Raw genomic sequence first — 10,744 nt, 5'->3', positions numbered from 1 at the left:
GATGTCTTTATTTTTTACTTTTTAATGTTTGTTTATTTTTGAGAGAGAGAGAGACAGAGTACGAGCAGGGGAGGGGCAGAGAGAGAGGGAGACACAGAATCTGAAGAAGGCTCCAGGCTCCGAGCTGTCAGCACAGAGCCTGATGTGGGGCTTGAACCCACGAACTGTGAGATCATGACCTGAGCAGAAGTCAGATGCCTAACAGACAGAGCCATTCAGGTGCCCCAACATGTCTTTTAATTATAGTCATTCCTTTACAGTTAAATAAGTTACTTTCTTTTTTTTTTTTTTTTTTACATTTATTATTTTTGATAGAGACAGAGCACAAGTGGGGGGAGGGGCAGAGAGAAGGAGACACGGAATCCGAAGCAGGCTCCAGGCTCTGAGCTGTCAGCACAGAGCCCCAGGTAGGGTGAGCTCACAAACTGAGATCATGACCTGAGCCTAAGTTGGATGCTTAACCAACTGAGCCACCCAAGCGTCCCTACTTCCATAATTCTTAATAATCATATTCTCCTCTCTCTCTTTCTTTTTCTTTCTTTCTTTCTTTCTTTCTTTCTTTCTTTCTTTTAAAATTTACTTATTTATTTTTGTGTAAGAGAGTAAGTGCCAGGAGAGGAGGGGCAGAGAGACAGAGGGAGAGCGAGAATCCCAAGCAGACTTCATGCCCAGCACGCAGCTTAGAGCCCTGATCCCAAGACCATGAGATGATGACCTGAGCCAATATCAAAAGTCAGATGCCTAACTGACTAGGACACCCAGGCTCCCTTCTCGTCTTTACTGTGTTTGTTACCAGTTGACCCAAATGACTGATTACTATAGATATGGAAATTTTGCTCTTTAAAAGCCCTTTCCCTACACATATTTATATAGATCATAGGTAATCTATGTCCCAGTGAACATGATTCTGCATCTCATGTTGCAATCTGAACAAAGTAGCCTATGTGTATATCTGTCTCTCACCCCACTATCCTGGGAATTGCCCTCTGTTCTAGAATTCCTTGGTTTAATCCCATGTCTCCCTGCTTGTTTTATCTTTAAATTTGGGGTGTCATCCTCTATGTTTTAAAATTTGGGTGATTTGGCACATTTCAAAACGATTTTATTCTACCTATGTTGAGGTGACAGTTAAGCCAAATATACATGGCTACATTTGAAGTCATATAACCTAATTTTCAAAACATACTATTGTTTTTGAGAAGTCTCATACCATCTGATTCTTGATACTTTGGCTACCATTGTTTTATGATTTTTAAAGACCTTTTTTATTCCTAGTTGGTTTTTTTTTTAAGTTCATTTATTTATTTTAAGGGGGGCATAGAGCAAAGGAGAGAGAGGATCCCAGGCAGGCTTGCACCTCCAGCTCAGTGCCCGATGTGGGACTCAAACTCAACGAACCGTGAGATCATGACCTGAGCCGAAATCAAGAGTTGGATACTCGACTGACTGAGCCACCTGGGCACCCCTATTCCTAGTGTTTTGAGCTTTGTCCATTTATTTTGCTGAGTGATGAGATACCTGGTCAGGATTCTCCAGGGAAATAAACAAACAGATGTGTATTTTTAGAGAAAGATTTATCTTAAGGACTTGGCTTAAATGATTATGGAGACTGGCAAATCTATGACGACCGGCATGGCAGATTTTAAAACCAGCAACCTGGAGATCAGGGAAGATTCTATGCTGCAGTTCAAGTACAGAGGTCATCCCATGATAGAATTCTTTCTTGGCTCACGGTAGGTCAGACTTTTGCTCTATTCACCCTTCAATAGACTGAATGAGACTCTCCCACATTAAAAAGTCCACCAATTTAAATGTCAGTCTCACCCAAAAACACCCTCAGAGAAACATCCAGAATAATGTTTGACCACATATTTGGCACTGAGGCCCAGCAAAGTGACACATAAAATTAGCCATCATGGATATCTTCAATTTGCAATTGTACGAGGTGAGAAAAACTAAGATCCCTATCCTTGAGCAGTGTACTTCCTAGAGTAGAAGAAACAGATAATCAATAAATATAAAGAATTGATAAAGCAAGGTAGAAGCTAATAAAGCTCGATGGGTAGGTACAGAGCATGGGAGTACTGTGGGTGGGGGCAGGTTAGCTACCTGAAGTTGGGTGGTCGGCGTAGGTATTTAAAATTTTTTCTTTAATGTTTATTTTATTTATTTATTTATTTTTTTAATTTTTGGGACAGAGAGAGACAGAGCATGAACGGGGGAGGGGCAGAGAGAGAGGGAGACACAGAATCGGAAACAGGCTCCAGGCTCCGAGCCATCAGCCCAGAGCCTGACGCGGGGCTCGAACTCACGGACCGTGAGATAGTGACCTGGCTGAAGTCGGACGCTTAACCGACTGCGCCACCCAGGCGCCCCTTTAATGTTTATTTTTGAAGGAAAGAGAAAGAGCAGGAGCAGGGGAGGAGAGAGAGGGAGACACAGAATCCAAAACAACCCTCAGGCTATGAGCTGTCAGCGTGGCCTGATGCTGCGCTGGGAACTCACAAACCACAAGATCATGACCTGAGCTGAAGTTGGTCGCCTGATAGACTGAGCCACCCAGGCACCCCTGTGTAGGCATTTCAGAGAACATGGAATCAGAGCAGAACTCTGGATGAGGGAAGAGCAGTGGTGGAGCATTGCAGAGAGACCGGCTGGAGCAAATGTTACGGAGAAGGGATTGGCAGAAGGGACCCGGGCCAGCACTGAAGCCTGTTAGTGGAGTAGAATGAGTGCAAGGAGAGTCTGAGGTCAGAGAGGTGAGTTGTGGGGAAAAGGGAGAAAAACCAGCCTTGGTAGGGTCACATAGGCCATTTGAGGTATTTTACCCTGTGAAATAAATGGGAGTCCTTAGAGGCTTTGGTGGTGGGAGAGAGTAACTTGACCAGACTTTCCTGTGCAACAATCTCTCCTCTCTATCTACATTGGCCTACATGCTCTTCCTGGAGCATAGCAGGTTCTTTCTTAATATTTCTTTTTTTTTTTCTTTCTTTCTTAATATTTCTTAATGTTAATTGTTGAAGAATTAGGGACGCCTGGCTGGCTTAGTTGGTTGAGCGCCAACTTCAGCTCAGGTCATGATCTCATGGTTCGTGAGTTCAAGCCCTACGTCAGATTCTGTGCTGACAGCTCAGAGCCTGGAGCCTGCTTCGGATCCTGTGTCTCCCTCTCTCTCTGCCCCTCCCCGCTGACACTCTGCCTCTGTCTCTCTCAAAAATAAATAAACATTCAAATTAGACTATGTAATTAACATTGTCCCTGCTGGCTTGATTTAATCACAGGTAATAATCTTCCCACCTTTATCCAGGGTGGCACCTGGGCCAGACCTTGCCCTCCCTCTTGGAGGGAGGACCCACCACTCTTTGGTGGGTGGGGTCTCCATGACTCCACCTTGCTAGTAGGATATATACATATATGCAATGGTCACATCACTGACCCAGCAATCTCCTGCAAAAATGTCTTCTGGGAACTCTTTTAGAGACCAGCCTCACAGACCTCCCATAGTCACCTGCTCCAGGTAAGCCCAGAGATGGTATAACGTAGGTACAGGAGGCTGGGGCATGGTAAGACTGGTGGCGTCCCGATGCCTCTTCTGTATAGTGCCTAAGATCAAACCTTAAGGAAAAGCAAACTTGGATTCAGGTTATTCCTTTTTAAAGTTTATTTATTTATTTTGAGAGAGAGAGAGAGACAAGTGGGGGGCGGGGGAGGGGCAGAGACAGAGAGAGGGAGAGAGAGAAAATCCTAAGCAGGCTCTGAACAGACAGTGCAGAGTCTGAGGCCAGGCTTGAACTCATGAACTGGGAGATAATGACCTGGGCCAAAACCAAGACTCGATGCTTAACTGACTGAGCCACCCAGCTGCCCCTGGATTCAGGTTATTTTAAGAACCATTCTTGTATTATGGTTTACTTTATTCAGTGACCCTTGTCCTAGGTCATATAAATACTGCTAAAAATACAGACACCATGATCCCAGCCAGTCCTAGAGGTTCCCAATATCTGTGTGACAAAGCCTCCAGAGGTGCTGATCTGAAGCCCAGGGTGGAATCCTTTCCAGCATCTTAGTGAGGGGTGCTTTGTGTATAGGTGGGGAGTGGAGGGATGAGAGCTATGGGGCCAGGATCCTTAGTACTCAGGTCCTGCATAAACTTGATCTTCCTTAATCTCACCATCTGTCTGCTTACAGATGCGCAGAGAGTATAAGCAGGCTGCCCAAAGTCACTAAGTTCTTAAGGGAGGCCCAGAAACTTGGCCAAGCTTAGTCATTCAACAGCTTTAGCCTAGGACTTAGGAGATACTTGCAGATACAGTCATCGTGGGGATAACGTGGAGATTATAGATCTGTGGGGAATGCAGATCTCCAAAATGCACATTAATCTGCAACATCAGAGTTGAAAGAAAAATCATGGTACAGACTCCGGTGTTGTGGCAGTGGTGAGTGAGGTGATCCAACATGGAGGTCACTTCTCAGCCTTTTGGCCTCCTGGAGAAATCATCAGTAACAGCTTGAAAGAAAAAGCTCCATGCCCTCTTCTCAGGATCCTGTCCTAACAAGTACTCACTACTTGGTAGCTCACCATTCACTTCAGAGAGTATTGTGTGTATGTGTGTGTTTCTCAGCTTTTTCTCACACTGAATTCCTGATCTCCAATTTCATTCTGTGCGTTGTGTAAAAAATTAGTTTTCCAAGTTGGCAGGGTCCTCAGAGTAAATTTAATCTAGTCCAAATCCCATCTACTATGTACAGAGTTGGATATCGCTTCCAGTTGAGAAACTCAAGTGAAAAGAAAATTTTGATATATTATGAATTCAGTGCTGTCAGAAATGTCTGTGGTTTAAGCCAAAAAATACCAAGTTTTTTCCATAGATTTTTGACTATTGAAATGATTGAAGTGGAGATTTATACTTTGTTTACCTGAGTAGAGGTCCCCCAGATAGTAGGTGACTACAGAGAAATCTCACCCAGGGCCAAGAGATCTAGTCCACACATTCTCCACAGTCCCATTTAGCCCCTCTTTGGTTGACGTGGGTGTAGGTGGAATCCTGGGGGTGGAGAAAAGACTCAGTGGTTGCTTTAAAGGTGGCAGTGAGGGGCGCCTGGGTGGCGCAGTCGGTTAAGCGTCCGACTTCAGCCAGGTCACGATCTCGCGGTCCGTGAGTTCGAGCCCCGCGTCAGGCTCTGGGCTGATGGCTCGGAGCCTGGAGCCTGTTTCCGATTCTGTGTCTCCCTCTCTCTCTGCCCCTCCCCCGTTCATGCTCTGTCTCTCTCTGTCCCAAAAATAAATTTAAAATGTTGAAAAAAAAAAAAAAAAAAAAAAAATAAAGGTGGCAGTGAACAGGGCAATGAGATAAAGAGTAGCCTATTTTATATAAAGGAATATTTTATCATCCCCAGGAAGGAAAACACACTTAAAAATTATGTCTGCCTTCTGCCCAAGAGAATTGCTGACCTTGGCTTCACATCCCCTGGGCTGCCGAGGACAGCTGGCTGCCCAGCTCATCTGTGACCACCTGCAGGTGGTGAACAGAGCTCCTCTGGGCATCTACGACCGCACCTGAGGCCAGTGGCCTCCTAGGACAGCAAGGCTGCCCTCCTTTGACAAAAGGACATCCAGGACAGGAAAGGACAGTAAAATCTGAGGGTGTGTCTGCCTCTCACTGGAGGACTCCCGCAGGGCACCACCTCCAGAAGAGCCATGTCGGTCCAGAAAGACGTTTATCTCGGCCCAATGGCAGCGTCGTCAGCCCTGGCAGGACTCCAGGCACAAGCCAACTGCCCCATCTGTCTGGACTACCTGAGAGACCCCGTCACCACCGAATGTGGGCACAACTTCTGTCGCTGCTGCATCCGGCAATCCTGGGCTGATGTCAGCGACAGCTTCCCTTGCCCCGTCTGCCGCCACCCAGGCCGAGAGAGGCACTTGAGGAGCAACGCCCAGCTGGGAAGGGTGATCGACGTCGCCAAGCTCCTCCACATCAGCGGGAGCAAGAGGGAGAGGCGGGACGAGAGGCATCTGTGCGAGAAGCACAACCGGGTCCTGACCCTCTTCTGTGAGCAGGACCTACAGGTGTTGTGTCCCGCGTGCGTGCGGCCCCCTGACCACCGGGGCCGCCGGGTGAGGCCCGCGGAGGAGGCCGCCTCCCAGCACAGGCAAAGGCTCGGCAGTTACGTGGAGCCCCTGAAGAGGCAGCTGGCAGTCGTGCAGCAGCTGGTAGCCACCCAAGACAGGAGACTCTCAGAGCTGGGAGAGCAGGTGCAATGCCACAGACAGAAGTTAGCCTCTGAGTTTGAGCACCTGAACCGGTCTGTAGACCGGCAGCAAGAGGCAGTTCTGTCGGGGCTGGCCGAAGAGGAGAAGGACATTCAGCAGAAACTCTGTGCAAACATAACGGCGTTTTCAGACCACGTTTCCACCCTCCGAGGTCTCCTGAAGGAGGTGGCCGAGAGGAGTGTGATGTCAGAGGTGAAACTGCTGACGGACCTCGGGGGTGTCCGTGCCCGGTGTGAGCACCAGGAGCCCCCAGCTCTCTACTCTTTCCAGTTAAGGAGAGAAGGCTGCGGTCTCCCCCCGCAGTACTTGGCTCTGCAGAAGATCACACAGAGGTTCCGACGAGAAGTTACCCTGGATCCCGAAACAGCACATCCTCATCTGCTTGTGTCTGAGGATAGGACGTCTGTGACATTCGTGAGGGAAAGGCCAAGCGTCCCTCAGCATCCGAAGAGACTTCTGACGGATCCCGTCGTCCTGGGTTCCGAGGGCTTCGACGGGGGCCGACGCTACTGGGAGGTGCAGCTGGGTGACAAGAGCGAGTGGGCCGTGGGGGTCTGTGAGGACCCCCTCTCCTGGAAGGGACAGCGGCCCCTGTCAGGACAGAACAGACGCTGGACAGTTCAGCTGCAGGATGGTGCCTATGTGGCACAAGGGGCTGTTCCTGTCACTCTTGTGTTGAAGGAAAAGCCCAGAGGGGTGGGCGTTTATCTGGACTGTGAGTTGGGGGAGATTTCCTTTTACAGTTTGAACGACAGGTCTCACATCCATTCGTTCACCCATGCGTTTTCTCAAGTACTAAAGCCTTACTTGTGTGTGGGGCGGGACCCTAAACCTCTTACCATCTGTGCGGTAAGGGATCTTGAAGGATGAATTGAGAGTGGGCTTCATTCTCTTTCTGTAATTAATGGACACTGGGTGGAATATTGGACAACTATCAGTGAATATAACACCCCTCAATTTTTTCTTTCTTGATCATTTGCTCTTTTTATTAATACAATTTGTATTTCTTTTTCCCATGGACATTCTGGAGAGCAAAGAGGAGCCCAGAGCTGAGCCAAAAGAGCACCTTGAGAGGGTTTTAGTGACCTGCTGGCCCCTCCTTGTGTTCCTTCCCCTCCAAATGGGGCCACCTTTTCTCCTCTGCCTCCACTTGTTTGTTGGCTCAATTATGATTGTCCTCTGCCACCTTCCAGATTGCATTTAAGATAGCTGGAAATGAAAAGCACTTACAATAGGACAATTTCAAATGAAGATAAAAAACGATATCAGAAACTATTAGTTGGAAGATGAGGGAAACACACACTGGAAACTTGGGTAGAAAATGGTAATGGGCGATAAGCAAATCTCTATTTCAGTCCTGTTTTCACTGGTGATAAATACCGATGTGGTATGAGTAAGGGTAGTGCAGTGACTCTTAGCTCAGTGGGTGATTGGTTTTTCCATGATTATTGAGCATTTATTAGTGCCAAGCCCTGTTCAGGATATAGAGATGCCTAACATTTTTTAATCCCCATCCTCAAGGTGCTCACAATCTAATCTGGTCCCATTATAACTATATGTACTGAGCATAGTCGTAAGTTTCTCTGTGTCTGATCCACCCACAGGCTCTTCTATGTTATGTGTTATGCTTCATGTAGTTGATGATATCTACCCAAAATTATTGGACTAGAGATGTATGTCCAAGCCAAAGATAGCCATCAGGCACTGGACTTAAGGGAAATCAAATATTCCTAGGGACACTTGATGTGAGATTGCCTGTTATATTTCTTCTGTATTGCATCAAAAAGAATTTTTTTTTTTAATGTTTATTTGATTTAGGGGCACCTGGGTGGCTCAGTCGGTTAAGTATCCAACTCTTGATTTTGACTCAGGTCATGATCTCACGATTGGTGAGATTGAGCTCCGTTTCGGGTTTTGTCCTGACATCTCAGAGCCTGCTTGGGATTCTCTCTCTCCCTCTCTCTCTGCCCCTCTGTTACAGAACCAGGTCGGAATGCTGGTGGAAAAATCAAGTGGCACTCGGAGATCTTGGTGGATCAGAGATTTATTTAACAGCAGCAGGCTCGGAGGAGACCGTTTCTCCAAAGATCTGAGCTCTGAATGAAGGAGGGAGGGTAATTTATATTCAGCTTCCATATCTGTGGGGGGTTTTGCGCGAGGCAAACAGGGCAAGAAGAACCCGGAAGAGGGGTCTCTAAGCTAGAGAGAGAGTTTGTTTTAGTCCCATCGGCCATCTTATGGTGTAAAACTGTATTTATTTTCCCAACATTCCCCCCTTTGATGCCATTTTACTTTATTTTATTTTATTTATTTATATGCCATTTTTATTTTATTTTATTTTATTTTATTTTATTTTATTTTAGAGACAGAGAGAGAGCATGAGCAGGGGAGGGGCAGAGAGACAGGGAGATGCAGAATCTGAAGCAGGCTCCAGGCTCTGGGCTGTCAGTACAGAGCCCAACGCAGGGCTCAAACTCACAGACTGTGAGATCATGACTTGAGCTGAAGTCGGACACTCAACCGACTGAGCCACCCAGGCGCCCCAATGCCATTTTTAAAATCTTTTATTAGGCATCACTTTTTAGCTCTAGGGATTAGTACCCTCGGAGGGCTAAATTTGGCGAGCAACAGTGTTTTCAATAAAACGTACCAGGGTATTTTGTATACAGGGGCCTATGGTCACAAGTAAAATTATGGAAAGGAGGGGCCCTACCAGGGCAGGGTGTGAGATGCCCAGTGTGTGAGATCCCATCCTCTCCATTGACCGATATTTTCCTGTTGTCTACATTGAATTCTTTCCTTGAGTTCTTTAACCTTAGTCCTGACTATCCCTGATTTCTTTACAAAATAGCAACATTCCTCCCCCAGAAAGATACAAGTCCCTCCTTTTTCTGAAGTGAGGAGGTTGAGGGCTTGCCTGTTTTGGCGGGTCACTGCCGCCAGGGAGTTTAGTTGGCTTTGCCAGGTTACCAGGGAGTCTGCCATCGGTTCCATGTCCTAGCTTGTTGGTGCAGTCTCTATTAGCCCAACGCCAGAAGCAAGATCAGGGCTATGACACCAGTAAGGGGCAAGAGCTGGCAGAGTTGCATCGGAACCCCTGGGCTCAGTCCACACGTTGATTCCTCAAGCTTCTGCTGAACGCAGGCCAGCCAGCTTCCGGGGTGTGGCCGGAGCAGGGCTGGAGATCCCAAGGGCCAGTGTCTTTTTGAGGGTCAGTTTAAGCGGGTTGACTGGATCTGGATCACTTCGTCAGGCTGAGGGCTCCTCTGAGTTGGCCTTCTTAACTCTGGAGTGATGGACCCTTGGGGTGATACCTGAAACTGAATCCTCTATTTGGTTATCTGTCTGTAAAGTCCACCTCCAAGTCTTTGAAAGGGGCGGATTTCTGGTAACTGTCAGATCAGGTTTAGGGAAGATACGGTTTGCATATTTAGAGATCCATCCTGTTTCCCAGTTGTTTAAATAATCATGTGCCCATGGGGTCTTATTATTATCCCCACAGAATAACAAGCACAGAAGATTGCTTACACATGAAATACGGTGACAATTTTCTCAAGTTTACCTCAAGTTGTCTAGTTTAGGTAAACAACAAACATTTAAAGACAATCATAACTAGAATTTAACATCCATAATGGTGCATTGTTGAAATATATTTTTTCTCTCGAAAAAAAACCCTTTCTAGAGATAGCCAAATTGAGGCCAATGCATTTGTAGAACAAGTCCAGTCTTTTTTTTTTTATTATATGAAATTTATTGTCAAATTAGTTTCCATACAACACCCAGTGCTCATCCCAAAAGGTGCCCTCTTCAATGCCCATCACCCACCCTCCCCTCCCTCCCACCCCCCCATCAACCCTCAGTTGAACAAGTCCAGTCTTAACAAACCTGGTCTCATCATTTACATAAGCTCAGCAAGAATAGCGATCGATCATGAGGATCTTTTAAAGTTTCCTTTCCTGGAACCTTTTATAAGGAATCTCCGGGTTGAACTTTTAGTAGCCTCTTGAGGCCAGAAGCCAAGCCAAATACTTGCCATCAGACAGGCCTGCAATACCTGTAGAATTGGGCGAATTCCTGTTCATGAGGTCCCCAAGATATCCTGAGGTTCCTGCAACTGCCAGGAAGTGACCTTCTTTACTCACCTGGTAAGGCTGCTGGGAACTCTGTAAGCAAGGTATCAGGCCAGCATTTCCAAGGCGCTTTATGGCTCCATGTTTCATAAAGCCAACCTTAGTTCCTTAAAGCTGTCTGCTCATATCTGAGTCTATGAATGTCACTCTCAAATATGACATTCCTGTCAAAGCCTTGGTAAAATAACCAGTATATCCAGTGGTGACCTGGTACAAGATGAACAGATTCTTAATGAACTTATGCAAACAATTGTAATTGCCATGAACGAAAGAATACTCACTGAGAGTTTTTGAATTTCAGGGAAGTTATGTAGAGAGAAAAGATAAATGCTTCAGTTTA

The 10,744-nt window shown here is 46.5% G+C and overlaps 1 protein-coding gene across 1 annotated transcript; it reads left to right on the top strand.

Annotated features, from left to right (window-relative positions):
• Window positions 1-5,731: 5,731 nt before the first annotated feature.
• Window positions 5,732-7,144, top strand: LOC131507986 (tripartite motif-containing protein 75-like). The gene has a single exon (XM_058723308.1). The coding sequence runs from the start codon at window positions 5,732-5,734 to the stop codon at window positions 7,142-7,144; it is 1,413 nt and encodes a 470-aa protein (XP_058579291.1).
• Window positions 7,145-10,744: the final 3,600 nt, after the last annotated feature.

The sequence above is a fragment of the Neofelis nebulosa genome, chromosome 3, assembly GCF_028018385.1.
Source record: "Neofelis nebulosa isolate mNeoNeb1 chromosome 3, mNeoNeb1.pri, whole genome shotgun sequence".
NCBI classification, from domain to species: domain Eukaryota; kingdom Metazoa; phylum Chordata; class Mammalia; order Carnivora; family Felidae; genus Neofelis; species Neofelis nebulosa.
Note: the sequence above shows the minus strand (reverse complement) of the source record. Positions and strands in the feature narration are given on the sequence as shown.